Raw genomic sequence first — 14,951 nt, forward strand, 5'->3', positions numbered from 1 at the left:
TGCAAAAACTGCATAAAAAGCACTTGCAGCAACAGAAACATAATATTCCAGAAACACGCTTTGCTGATCCGATCAGCTGTTCGTAACACTTCCTAGTCCATCAGCTCGAACTATCGCATGTCCTCCATGTCCTGCCCGAAACTGGAAGTGACGTCATTTTGTGGAAATGTAGTTTTTTACCATCAGGGCCTTACGAGCCTATACTGGTGTTTTTAAAAGTTATGTTTGACTTTATGAATTTCTGTGTCGTTTCTGGGATGCTTAGGACTCATATTGCACTGCTGGAAATAGTTTATTTTGATGCATATGCTGTTTTTTTTTTTTGCAAATTTGCACTATAATATTTATTTTTGTTTTTCCTGCAGTATATAAAAATTGGTGTATTTCAAAAATAAAACTATGAAGATACTTAAAATAAATTCCCTGTGGTGGGAAACTATTTTGTGCAACTTTTTTGTATTTACAGTTTTGAGGGATAAGCCTCTTAAATTTCTCTAACTAGAAATATATGTTAAAAAAACAAAAACGCTTTTAAATTTTTTTGTAGTTTATTGCACTTATTTGCAATGTATGTAATTACTATGCACTTAATGCAGACATATTATTAAAATTTGGGCTGTAATGGTTGTATTGATGTATAGCAACTTGAAATGCTCCCAAAAATGGCTCTACAGCATGTAAAAATATAATATAAGCTCTGGCGGACTTGGTTCTATGCTAGGTCTTAAAGGGTTAAAGGAGGGAAACAGAGAGAAGACTAAAGTCCTTGTGTCATGTTATCCAAGTGGTAACAGGTCTCACAGAGTGAGGAATCCAAATGTAAAAATTTTGGCCCAAATCAATATGTACAAAGGAGGTCAGGAGAGAGGCACAGCAGTGAGTTAACTAAAACCAGATGTGAAAAACATTTGCTAACTAAAATAAAAATAAAAGCTAGACATTTCAAAAATAATTAAAACAAACTGAATTTATTTAGTGAAAAGTAACTAAAAAAAAGGAAAATAAAAAGGAAATATCCCTAGTTTTGGTATTATTTAGGTTGGTAAAGCTTTAATCAAAACTTGCCTTATGAGGCTTTGATGGATGTATTTATTGCAACTTTGGATTTCTGCGAAGACTGTGAGGCTTGTTTTTATTCAGCGTTTTTAATATAATACTGTTTCTGAGTTTCCTAAATCTTGCCTTTACCATATACCCTCAATACAATAATAATAACACTAAAATTAACTGTGTAACTAATAGAAACTAAGCTAAAACGAAACATTGTAACACAACGGAAATTAAACTCAAATGAGGAAACTCACTCTGGGAACTAGCTGAAACTAAACCGAATTAAAAGCAAAAATCAAAACTAAATAAAAATCCAACCTAATTAGAAAATACAAACTTTAATAACTCTGGTGTCGACAGCCATCAGTACACAGTGGAGTCTCTGTCATGGTTTGGGGCAGAGTTTGGGGAATTTTGTCAAAATTTTCAAAAGGAATTATGAATGTAGAAGAAGTATCATCAGATTTGAAGCCACCATCTGGAAAGCATCTGATTGGAAATGGCTTTTTTTCAGCATGACAATGATCCCAAACACACTGCCAGTGAAGTTAAAGCATACCTGGATTGAAAAGCACATGGAACACAGCCAAAGGAGAGTTTTGAACGTCCTTCAAGAAGAAGTCTGAAGAAACCATAAGAAAGCTTGCCTAAGAGAGTTTAGGTTATGTTGAAGAATAAAGGTGTTTGTACCAGATTTGCTCATGTTCGTATAAATTGTTTCACCTATTTCCAATTCTCCTGCATAATATAACAGAGGAAAGGCTTAAGACTTGCACAATACTTTATATCTTGTTTAGAAAGTGGTTAAAATACTACGACACCCTACGACTAACCCTTACTGAGTTAAGGCCAGGGATTGGTTGAGATCTGTTGTGTAAGAGTAGAAAATCAGCACAAAAGTGGAGTTTTCACCACTTGTTCATCTCTTCTCTCTAGGCCACATAGACAAGCATGTGATGACTCACGCAAGGCAGAAGGGTTCCCTTGGGCACAACCAAAGTCCAGAGTGGTGGGACAACAGCTGCCTTTGGCCACATGGTGGTGCCATGGGCGGCGCCTGGACTGAGCGCACACTGCGATTTGGCAGGACAAAGAAGATAAGCGAGGTCACCAAAAAAGACAGAAACATGGCCAAGAAGATGAATGACAAGAGGGAAAGAACAGAAAGATCAGAGCAGAAAAGAAAGGTGGACCGGAGGCACGTCAAGAAACGGGACAGGAAAATGTACCCTTTGCGAGGGAGGGCTGGGAATTCAGAAAGTGAAGGACTCAGCTGCCATGTCCTCCTGACCCGACTGGAGGAAAACATTCGTGAAAAGCAGAGGTCTAAGGAAAGTAAAGGAAAGGATGGCCGCGGACGATTATCTCACAAATCCAAGTCCAAAAAAAGGAAAAGGAGTGACGGAAAAGAGGAGAAGTCGTCACCAAAAAACAAATTAAAATCATGCAGTGGAAGTTATAGCAAGAGTATTCGGTTGGGAGTCTTTCAGCCACGCAAGCGGAGACTGGCTTCTCTCAATGCTGAGGCGGTAAACAGCCTGCTACTAGAAAGAGCTACTGATCCCCAACCGGCAGCCAAACAGGCTAAGAGACAGGAGGAACCCATAAATTCAGGGGCTTTCCTGGATGCAGATCCAGCGAGAGGTGGTGTCTGCGGAGGTCTTAAGGCTTTGCGAGGGACCAACACTAAAGGCTCCACGTCTCATGAACTTGAAGCGCACCAAAGCTCTAAGCCTGCCAAGAGGGCCAAAGTTAGCCGAGGGGATGAAAGTTTGGGGATGAGTCAGGAGTGCCTTGACGCTCCTGCACCCAGACGGTTGGCTGGACTTAATGCCGCAGCCCTGCTGAAGCTAACCAGCTCCTCTGCTACCAGTAAACAAAGAGCAAAGGCTGCACCCACTGCTACTGTTACTTCAGACTGCAAGGCTCCCGTCGTGGGCCCGACCCAAAAGTCGCACTCGAGGGCCAAACTTCAGCACAAGGGACGCACACAAAAGCAGAAGGGGAAAAAGATCCCTCCCCTGCACAGTGGCTGCACAGCTTGCAAGAAGGCAGGCTTTGAGCCAAAGGTGGAGTGGGAAACGGGTGGCTGCACCCATCGACTGACAAAACCGGGCTACCAGTCACGCAGTATGCTAGCATACCCACTGAAGAAAGTGAAAGAGGAACAGCTGGAGACTGAGCTGAGCCCGTACTACTGCTTTCCTGCAGAGCGCTCAATGGACTACTGTCACGGCTTGGCCTTCTTTTTAGGCCAGCAACCCTACGGAGAATCAGACGATCAGCCACTTAACTCAGCCATGAGCCCTGTGAAGCGCGAGTGCCTCGTAACCTCACCATCGCTGACACATTCCCTACCACACACGGCGCTCACCCTGAGCCCTCACCCCTGCCTCTGCACCGCCGACCATTGCTTCTCCAGCTATTACGTCCACATCGCCCACCCCACACACACTGGAACAACTTCAGCCACCATGGCTCCGCGACCTCTGAACTTGCCCCCATCTAGTTTGTGCCCTAGCCGAATGAGCGGCTCCAAGCTGCTGGGGCAGCAGGTGTCACATCCATCGGGACTAGCCCACCCCGCCTACTGCAATTCTGTGGCTTCGCCCTGTTACGGTGACGCCTGCGGGATTAGTGGGTATACCTACAGAGCGATGGCTCCTGTCACCAGCAGGGGTTGCTCTTTTAGCACAGGATGCAGTGGATGCACGCACAATATCAAAACAGGTGAGTGGATTGACCCCCATGCCCCAAGATTTGGTCTTGTTTCATAAATGTTCAGTATTAATTGCTGATTATTAATTATCACCGTCTTAAGTGGTTTTCTGAGGCCACTTGAGGATTTGCTCACAATGATGGCAAGTTCTTTTGAGATAACACTTCTTTGATTTAGCTGTTTTTTAGCCTTCTTTGCCAGTATTATAAAAGAAACCTTTATTCTAATAGTTAGACATAAAGCTATTACTTAAAGACTCTCTGTTGATAAATGATATGCCTCAAGCCAATTGTGAAATCAAGCAAGTGGAGCCTTTCTGTTTTATGTAGTCCTTTTTTGTCTTTTGCCATGAGCTTTTAAATTGCCTGCAGAATGAGGTAACTGCTTTAGACGTGTGTTGCTAAGGAGCTTTAGGCTTATTGTAAAGTTTTCGGTTACAATGTGTCATGTGTCATGTACGTAGCTAGACTGATAAAAGAAGCAGGTTACTTTTAAGCAGAAAAAAAAAAAATATATATATATATATATACAGTGGAACCCCGACTTACGAAATTAATTCGTTCCTGAGGATCTTTCGTAAGTCGAAGATTTTCGTAAGTCGAAGAACCCATTGCGCGTTTTGAGTGTGGCGATGCTGAACGATAGGCTATAGGCTAATTGCTAACTAGAACAACAATACGTCGTTCAAGTGAAACAGCGAAGCCGAGGGGTTGTCACATGATTCGGAAGGCTTTGTGGGCATTGTAGGCTCAGCCAATCAGAGCCAGCGGATTTCGTTACTCGGGCATTTTGCCGTAACACGGGCAGAAATATTGCCGTTCAGTGCCTTTGTAACTTGAATTTTTCGTGAAACGGGGTATTCGTAAGTCGGGGTTCCACTGTATATATCTATCTATCTAGCATGAGCCACATGAACCTTAAATTATAAGTAGCCAGCTGTGTCAGCTACCATTTGATGGTGTTCAGAAGTTCCTTTGCTTATTGTTACTGTCACCGTTTTGTTTCAGAGGGTTACCCCTCCCCTCAGGGTGATCACAACCCTTCCCTTCTGGTTCCCCCCACCATGCCCATGTCCAGCTGCCCTCTGTCCAGCGTGCCCACTTCCACGCAGACTAAACCCCACCTACTGAACCACCTGTCTGGACGAGACCAGCCCCAGGCTAGGCTAAGGCTAGCCAAGGAGTGCCCAAAGAGCACCAAGCCCTCCGGTGACTCTCTGTCCGTGGGCCGCGCACAGCTATCGACAAAGGAGTCGCCATCTGTGCCAAGCCTCAGCAGCACCAAACAAAAGAGGGTCAGCCGCAGACGCGCCACTAATGGCTGGCTACCTGTTGGAATGCCCACAGAGAGGGAGGTCTTCATCGCGGTAGGTTTTTTGAGAGTCCATCTCTGTACGATGAAGATGATCAGCATATTAGAGAGCTTCTTGAACGAAGGAAAACCTTCTCTATTCCAAATACCCGACCAGTAGAAACCTTTGCATCAACACCACTGCCTTCCACAAGGACAAAGAAATTGTCTCTTGAGGGAAAGGATAATTGTGTTTTGACCATACAGCTTTGTGTGACAGATTCCTTTTGTCTTTATAATGAGAATTATATCTTTCCTTATTGTGTCTGCGCGCTCGTGTGTGTCTCAGGGAGAGGATGAGACGGCCCTGCGGCAATGTTACGAAGGAGTCGAGAGGGACGGCGAAGTGATACGTGTGAGAGACTCTGTGCTGCTACGATCAGGCCCCAGGAAGAAATCCCTCCCATATGTTGCCAAGATATCAGCGCTGTGGGAGGACCCCAAAACAGGTAAAAAAAGATCAGGAGAAGGGGGGAGATTATGATGCGATACAGTAGTGCATGTGTATTGATGGATGACCGGAGGAACATATGGCCAAGATTGTTTACCTCTGTGTGTGTGTGTGTGTGTCTTAATGTGATCCCTCAGGAGAGCTGATGATGAGTCTTTTCTGGTACTACCGACCTGAGCACACACAGGGAGGCAGAGATCCCAGCACACACTGTGAGGTGAGGCAGAGATTTGGAGCCAAGATGTTTGTGCAGACAAACAGTAACAGCACAGATCTGTGTGTATGTTAGACAAGAGAAGGTACAATCAACGTTCATCAAATAAAAACACTTTATTTGATTTATTCCATTAGCGAACGATTACGTAATCAGTATCCTCTAAGGAAAAAAATGACACCATGAAGTGTGTGTGTGCGCTTATGTGTTGTGTGTAAGAATAGATGAAGTCAAAATATATCAAGTATAGCACTGTGCAAAAGTCTTGAGCCACTATTAATTTCTATATATTAAGCTAAGAAAATGGGACATTGGTGCAGCAGTTTATTGAAATATTTGCAAGGATAATAGTTCAGGTTTCTTGAAGGACATTCAAAGCTCTTCTTTGGATGTTGGCTGATTTTATTTTCTGTACTCTGTCACAGTGATCCCACACTGCTTCAGTAGCACGATCTGATATCCTCGTGTTGGTGTTGTTCCCAGATCATCATACTAAAGGTTGTTCCAGGATCAACATTGCAAGTGACCAATCAGAATGTTGTGATGTCATACTCCCGACTTCGGGAAAAACCGGCGTAAAACAAAAAACTGTACTTAAGCTGCGAGAAACCGCCTTTGTCCGCCGATCAACGGACCCTAACCCTAACCCTTTAATAAACGCTAAGCAGAATTGATATTGTCCTTGCAACATTGGAATTTCATAAATGCACGAATGGGTTGGTGCGCAAAAGAATAACGTCACAATAATGTGATTGGTCACTTGCAATGTTGAACCTGGAACAACATTTTCATGATGATCTGGGAACAACACCAACACGACGATATCAGATCATCCGCTTCAGTAATGTTTAGCTCTGGGCTCTGGGGAGGCCAATCCATGACTGACAGTGTTCCAGTGTGTATGGTTTTACTGCATTAGCAGCGTGTTTGGGATCATTTCATGGAAAAAAGAAACAGTTACCAATCCAGATAGTATTGTATGGTAGATTTCTGTTCATAATTCCATCATTTATGACAAGATCCCCAAAACCGAAGGGCCAGATGTCTCTCTCGGGTCCTGAGTCTGGTCTTTTTCCAGTTTTTAAGGACATGGCTTTCAGATACTGTTCATCTGCTTTAGATAGTTTTAGGTCTGCCACTTTTGTCCACCACATGTCCAGTTTCCTCAAATCTTTTAAAGGCATACTACACACCATGCTGACATGTGTCACATGTTCAGCTAATAGCTCTTTGGGAATAATCTTGTTGGTGCAAAAATGCAGTTTTACAGCTGTCTTATCTTTGGCGTCTTTTGATTCGGCTAAAGAAATCGAAACAAATGATGTGTTTTTGCAGCAGGCTGTTAGTAAAAGAGTGCCTGATGTTAAAATTGGTGCTTGTCTAAGTTGTCTGCTATGTGCAGACTCGAGATAGGCTCATCCCTTGAGTTTGGTGTCTTTTTTATGCTTGAATCATTCACAGGTCAGTGTGAACAAACAAAAAAACCTTAATCATTTACTGAAAATGGTCAGGTACAAGGACTGGACTGAAAGTGAGTGAAAAAGCAAAGAAAAACTTTGAAAGATCCTCAGAAAGCCTCAAACTGTTGCTCAAGACCACTTTAAAAAAGGATAAGAAAACTGTCTCTTCTTGAAGGGTGACCCAAGACTTTTGCACACCACCGCAGCCATGAAATGTATTCTTTATTTAATTTTTATCACTTTGTTTAAAGATAATGCAGTTGTTATCGATGGAACAGTTTGTGCTACATGAGAGATATTATGAGGTATCCTTGTGCAACATGTGTAAGAAAACTATGTGCAACGAGGAGGCGAACAAAACGGCCTGTCGCTGCTCTGCCCTGAAACTGTGGATAGTCGGTTTGCTCTTCAGTCTGACCACAAAGCCCAAAAATGATATCTCTCCGACCTCAGACGTGCACAAGCCAAGAACAGGAAAGATAAACGATTTTACTTCTAGAAATGTTCTTTTTACAATGGCGCGTGTCGAACAGAGCAGGATTTTGTGTGTGTGTGTCTTTGGCAGTACATAAGAAGCAAAAAGGCAAAATCCTGTTGCTCGTGAACAATTCTAGTTCCCGCTGTGCTCTTAGTACAAAAGTGTCATTTCGTCATTATTCGCCGAGCACAATAGGAAACGCTTAACAGAGATGTGATTCTTCACACCTGCTGTTGATTTCAGAATGAGATTTTCGCCTCTCGGCATCAGGATGAAAATAGCGTGGCCTGCATAGAAGACAGATGCTACGTTCTCCCACTAGCCCAGTACTGTAGGTAAGTAACGAACACGGTAATTGTTGCTAGCAGAAAAAGTCTTTTCACAAGGTTTGAAGTTTGAAATGAACAGCTCAGCTTTGACGACACGTGGAAGCTTTTTTTTTAAAATCACACACTGGTGACACTACAACTGTTAATGAATTTGCAGGAACATGAACACTTACCGTGAAAACCTTTGTGAAAAGAAGAAAATGAAGGTGGAGAAGCAGGAAAGTTGCCTTTTAATAAATTTTCCTCTCCCTTCCTAGATTTTGTGCCTTGGTGAAGCGGCGTGCTGAAGGTGCCCCGCCTGGCAGTGCCAGCATGGTGCCCTGCCGCCCCGACTTTGCCCCTCCTTCCCACCGCTGTGTGCCCACAGACGTCGACCCCGAGTTGGTGTATCTCTGCCGGCACGTCTACGATTTCCGTTACGGTCGCATCTTGAAGAATCTGCAGTAGAGGGTGGAGGGCTGTTGCACCTTTTGAATTAATCGTCAATGAAGCACCGCCCCGTCCCGCACAAAGAAGAGGGAGTGAAAGGGGCTGAGGGACTTTTTTTGTTTTGTTTTGTTTTGTTTTTATCCAGTGAGCACCTCACAATCAGAAAAGGGGGTGGCGATGGGGTGAGGTCGTCTATTGCGCCAATAAGAAGCACAGATCCCTTTAGCTGGAATGTGGTAGACAGAGCACCAATGTTTTCCGGTTTTGGTTTTGGAAGAGAAAGGAGTGATAATTCATTCTTCAGATCAGATTTTTTAATTTTTAAAAGCTTCCACCACACTCTGAGGTTTCAGCCTCCAATCGCTTCCCTGCCAGAATTGCTGAACGCCAGGCCGAGCCGGGCTGCTGTCAGGACTGTGTTTCCCCTCGAGCGTCTTAGCACAACAATCATGTTTGTTCCATTTGTAAGCCAGTGGCTCAGGGATGGTCCGGCACAGAGGCGCTGCCGGGGAACACAGGCCCGCGCTGTCCGCTCGGCGTTAACGGTGCTCAAGCAGCGAGAGCGAAGGAGCAGCTAATAGAGAGTGTCGTCTCATTTCTCCCGATTTCGAACCCGCGCGAGTCCGCGCGTGCGTGTCAGAGAGAATGGAGAGCGAGTGTGACTCCGGGGTGAATGGATAACTGTCGCCATGTGTGATGTTTTGTTTTTGTTTTGTTTTTTTTAAGGAAGCTTTCAGGCAATCAAAACCAAAACAAGCAGCTTTAGAGAAAGCGGAGCTTCCTTCTCTTCTCCTGACACTGACCGAAACCTTTTCATCTCAAGTGACGAGCTAAAACTAAAACGATTGCACCCGAACGGGGTTCGTGAGACAGTCCTTTCCCTACTAGACTCGAGCGAACTAGAGGCTCTTTTAACTTCGTTTAGTACGGACCAGTGACACTAAAATGTCTCGCGATCGATTCGAACCAGTAAAAAAAAGAAACACACGTGGGTGAAAGATGTCGAAGCAAACTGTAATCTCAGCTACTTGAAGAAGAGGCTCCCTTATGGGGTTTTTTGGTGGCGTCGTGTATACTTTTTCACATTCACTCCTGTGACTTGCCTTATGACTTGCAGGGAGAGCTTCAGGCAGCTACGTCTCGCCACATCAAACACTGAAGCGGTAGAACAGGGTGCACCTGCAGTCCTTGGAAGTAGGGTTCAGTTCAGTCTACGCGGCTCTCTTACAAACAGTAAAAGGTCTGAAAATAGTGGAGAACATCTTTTGTACATTTTTACAGCAAAAGGTTACGTTGGCTGTTCGCTCGGCAAAGAGAAAAGCATGAATTTGTCAGCTTAGATGTGACGCGCTTAGCGTTCGTGCACCCTCTCTCCTAAAGAAAGGCGGATGACATTAGCTCCCGATTGTTTTTCTGATCGCCGATACAGCTCAATACCCCCTCTCTGCCAAGATAAACCAAAGGATGTCTCACGCAAGCCAGAATTCCCGTCTCCACCCTCACTTCTCTCCGTCAGCGCTTCTAGTCCTCACTTCCTTGTTCTATTGCACTAATCCATTCCTTAATTACTACACATGCGTTCAACTTCCAGCTACTTAATATTGACGCCGGGTGGGGCTCACTGTATATCATTTCTTTGTGTGTGTGTGTGTGTGTGTGTCTTTTTTGTACCTTTGTAGAAGGAAACCGTGAGGATGTCGTGGCTGCTTTTGTCAGTGCAAACTGTGTATTTCTATTACTTAACCAGTAGAGGAGTCAAGTCAGCCAGCCAGCGTGTTTGTCATATAACCCGATGCTCGACATGTTGAATCATGGGATATCGCTCGAGTCATTCCATCCGATTTGTCAGTCAGCTCTAACGTACCTATATAATTATACAGTATATATATATATACATGTATGTATCCACACTGTCAATGTGATTAGAGTTCAAATAGGCATCTGGATGGAGGCCCGACCCACTGTGCGGGCAGACGTAGCACCAAGCTGGAGAGTGTTCGGGTGGAGGTTCGGAGGGGCAGGTGGGCTATTTTGATACTTTGTTGTGGCGGGTTTCTCACCACACTCTTCTATCGCCTTAACCTCGCAAGTGTGTTTTTTTTGGCTTGTGAGTGGTGGCGGAGTGCGCGATCGTGTACCTTTAACGGCATCAAGAGTAACCAGCTGCTTTCCCAGCAGCAAACGCCCCGTCCTTCAACGTTGGGTAAAGCCTGCGAAAGTTTTGACACGCTAAAGCCATCCTGAACTTTTTTTCTCTATTTGAGCCACACGAATCGTGACCCAAGACAAAAATCCAATCCTGATTATTGGGAGGTTTTTGCTTTTAAGTTGTTATTATTTCTAGTAATCCCCAGATTCTTCAAAGAGGTAATATAAATAGATATATTCTCCTACTTTACGATTTCTCCTTATTAGGGATATTTTATTATGTCAGTTTCCTAAGATGGTGTATGCAGTATATTTTTAGACTTGCTATTTTTGGAAAAATGAACGTAACTAATCAAGAGGATATGCATTATTTTTCTGTTTCTTTCAGGTGAGTTTCAAAAACAATGAAATGTTAATTGAAATTTGACCAAATGGGGAAAAAATACATTAATGGGGACTGATGTATGACCTGAGGTTGGAGATAATAGGCCAATGGAAATCTCCCATCCAGCCAACTTCTAATGAAGTGTAGATATTAGAATCCAGGAAGCACCGGGCACTCTTTAAACAGACAGCCAATGCACAGTGTAGTATTTTTGCAAGATCTGTAATGATTATATTTAAAGTAAGAAAAAAAATATTTAAATCTAGTAAAACATATTAAGATTTAATTTTAACTTATTTGGAAATACTGTGTCTAATTGATGAATTATATCCTGTTTTCTTTGTGCTCCAGGATTCATTTCATTTGTAACAATATAAATATTATTTAGATTTTTTTTTCTTTAAATTATATCATTTTTAATTGGGTGGAGACCACAGTGAAGCTCACGCGAGCAGACAGGAGAGAAAGCGCTCGCGTGAAAACACGGGCTCGTGTTTTATCAGAATTCCCGTCTTTACATGCTGGAAAGAAAAAAGTCCAACCTGACCTCAAGAATTGTTGGGGGAGGGGGGGGCAACTCTTCCAGGTCACATGCCGTGTGGGAGAATGTGGCAACGTGGTCACCTGAGCTTTTATTGATTGGTCCTATTAGGGGAGAGACTGATGGGACACCCGAGACAGGACAGAATGCCCCCTCGGTTTCAAGGAGACGATCCTCCTCGGATGCTGAAGTGGGACCAGTTTTCATCCTGAGGGTCAGGAATTAGGCACTGTGTGAAAATTATTAGGTAGGGGAAGCATTAGCATTAGTAGTCATGTATTTGGCAGGACAGATGTTTACAATCATGATCAAACCCACAAACTGTACACTTTACTTAAAAAGGTGTCTGTGTTCTCTCAGTTTACTGTTTAGATGTAGTGAGGGGATCCTATTGCCATTGCCTTTAGAGGATATTATTTTTAATAAAATATATGTTAAAAGTGAGTCTTAGCATCTGCTAACACTAATCATTTTCACACAGTTCCTTACTTAAGTAAGCTATCAGGGTTTCTGATGGGCACAGATGGCAGCCAGGGGTTTATTATAATCAATGAGTAGATTAAATGAAGTTTCTCCCTCCTGCATCAGATGACCACTCTTGCCCTTCTCCCAGATGTGCTGTTACATATTTGGCCCCTAGAGGGCATGGATCAGGTGTCGGAGAAGCATGTAGAGGAGTCACAAGGCCACATCCTAAACCCTTTCAGCAGCTTTTCCTTCTTTTCCTGCCCCCATTTTTTTTGAGTACTAAGAGCGATGCAGAGACTTCCTGGAAAATTAGATCAAGAAAGCTCAGCAAGGAGGCTGCCCCACGTTTTCCAGCCAGATTGCGTGTAGCCATCTACTCAAGTGAATTTCCTCCAAGCACCCCACAGGCACAGTCGCATCCTTCTTTAACATGGCAACAAGGCAGGGCAGGAAGTTTGTACGTGGCGTCCACAGTGGCGGGGTCACACACTGAGTAACCTGTGCTGATGCCTCACAGGAAGCGTGTACACAGAAAGAAAAGTACCCAGAGCGACCCCTGAGATTCTGCTTTCTGTGTGGTCTGTATTGATGCTTATTGTTGGCGTATATTTTGGGTGGGGGGGTTACAAATTATAGTGAAAGGTCTAGATATTTTTGGAGTAGAGAAGCAATGTGTGTATCAGATTATTGTCACTTTGTCTTGCTCTCTGAAAAATCTCTTGGAATTTTTTTTTGTTTGTTTGTTTTTCTGAAGAATTCTATAACATCCCGACTGATTTAATGTTCGATTCAGAGAATATTTATAAATTTTAAGTCCTTTGTGAAAATCCTGTGTTTGTGTTTTTATTTCAGAGCTTTTAATTTGTAAAGCAGGTTAATTGCGGTCACCTGACAGGTGTAGAGGTCATCTTGAAAGTTTATTTGGGTTAGATGCCTACCATTACAGGATTATGTGTTTCTCTTCAAGGTTATCTAATTTTGCCCGTGTGCAAACCTTAGAGGACGTTAGAGATTAGTTCACTGTATGCGATCAATACCGAGTTGATCAAAATTCCTCCACCAATGAGCCGTAGTGATGAACAGTGTCCACAGGAGGTCAGTGGTGTGACACTAGTGTTCAGGTCAGACTGGGTCGAATCCTACTCTGACCTCTACATTTAAGTATTAATAAGGGCACTGATTAGACAGTACGTGGTCATCTGTTAGTTTGAAAACAACAGGCGAAAGGTTTCAACCTTCCCCTGCCCATTTTCCACGTCTCCGATTTCCCTCCCTTCATGTCCTCTGTCAACAAAGTCATTATCTGCCTTTGGCCTTCATCCCCGTTCAGGCCTCAGGGCATTAGGAGCGTTCAGCACACACACACCACACTGCAGGGCCTTAGTGTCTGTTACGCGGGGATAACAGCAGCCAGACCACAGGACGATTAGTGTGTCATAATAACATAACTAGCAGCACACTTTGACCTGAGAGGCCTCTCAAGTGCACCAGCCTGCTTAAAGACTTGTGGCTGCGTGGTAATGGAGCCGAGAGAGTATATTAAAAACTCACTGTGGGTGGAATAAATGGTGACCTCTTGTGAATAAGGGAGCAGCGGAAAGCAGTTTAGGGTGGAATAAATGGAACTGATGTCAGTGTATTGAAATTGTGATGCCTTCCTCTTAAACAAAGAAAAATGTGAGGGATCAGGGTCATTTCATTGTTTTTATTTCTTCATGCAAAAATAACAAAACAAAAGAATGTAAAACAAAATAAATTCTTGTAGGCTAATCTTATTTATTTTTATTTCTAAAACACATCTGCAGTCAGATAGGCCAGTTCCAAGTTTAAAAGGAAATGGTGCTGTCTGTCTTTTCCAAATCAAAAATTAGCTTACAACATTTTAAGTAATGAAACATTTTTTTTACAGGATGCACTATTTATCAAATGTATCCATCTTTTAAAGGCCACCTTTTGGCATTTTTCCATACTATTATATAATTAATTTCAATTCATTTTATTTATACAGCACCAAATCACAACAACAGTCGCCTCAAGGCGCTTTATATTGTAAAGTAGACCCTACAATAATACATACAAAGAAAAACCCAACAATCATATGACCCCCTATGAGCAGCACTTTGGCGACAGTGGGAAGGAAAAACTCCCTTTTAACAGGAAGAAAACTTCGGCAGAATCAGGCTCAGGGAGGGGCGGGGCCATCTGCTGCCACCGGTTGGGGTGAGTGAAGGAAGACAGGATAAAGACATGCTGTGGAAGGGAGACAGAGGTTAGTATATATTAGTTAATTAGAATATATACAGTTTTGCATCACTGGTCTGTACTAAATATTGTTTTGATCCCAATGGGAAATTATAGCATTATTGCAAAGAAGTCAGGCGTGTAAATCTTCACCAAAACCCTACTGATAATGTAGCAGGTGATCACTGGTCAATTGAAATGAATTTACAATATTCAGATGGGTATGTCACATGCTGAAATATATTTATAGGTTTTATATACAGATAAACTACAGAAATCCATTTAATTGATAATAGTAATTATAACCAAAAGTAACACCAAACTTTATTTATACTTTTGAATAATACTTCAAATGTGAGTTTCTTTGTCTCTTACGGTAAATGGCCTGTATTTGTATAGCGCTTTACTAGTCCCTAAGGACCTCAAAGCGCTTTACACATCCAGTCATCCACACATTCACACACACGTGATGGCAAGCTACATTGTAGCCACAGCCACCCTGGGGCGCGCTGACAGAGGCGAGGCTGCCGAATACTGGCGCCACCGGGCCCTCTGACCTCCACCAATAGGCAACGGGTGAAGTGTCTCGCCCAAGGACACAACGACCGAGACTATCCAAGCTGGGGCTCGAACCGGCAACCTTCCAAATACAAGGCGACCTTCCAACTCTTGAGCCACGACCACCCTA

The 14,951-nt window shown here is 43.2% G+C and overlaps 1 protein-coding gene across 4 annotated transcripts in view; it reads left to right on the plus strand.

Moving 5' to 3' along the window:
• LOC146501364 (bromo adjacent homology domain-containing 1 protein) overlaps positions 1-14,951 on the plus strand; it is a 55,130-nt gene that overhangs the window by 17,765 nt on the left and 22,414 nt on the right. For 2 of the 4 annotated variants that reach the window (XM_085131776.1, XM_085131777.1), the window contains exons 2-7: positions 1,987-3,780; positions 4,777-5,135; positions 5,409-5,568; positions 5,708-5,787; positions 7,966-8,057; positions 8,309-13,679. In XM_085131776.1, the coding sequence (XP_084987902.1) occupies positions 2,007-3,780; positions 4,777-5,135; positions 5,409-5,568; positions 5,708-5,787; positions 7,966-8,057; positions 8,309-8,498 (2,655 nt within the window). In that variant the 5' untranslated portion in view covers positions 1,987-2,006 and the 3' untranslated portion in view covers positions 8,499-13,679. The other 2 variants (XM_085131778.1, XR_014869154.1) reach the window with 2 other exon arrangements.

Source organism: Neolamprologus multifasciatus, chromosome 15 (assembly GCF_963576455.1).
Source record: "Neolamprologus multifasciatus chromosome 15, fNeoMul1.2, whole genome shotgun sequence".
Lineage (NCBI taxonomy): Eukaryota > Metazoa > Chordata > Actinopteri > Cichliformes > Cichlidae > Neolamprologus > Neolamprologus multifasciatus.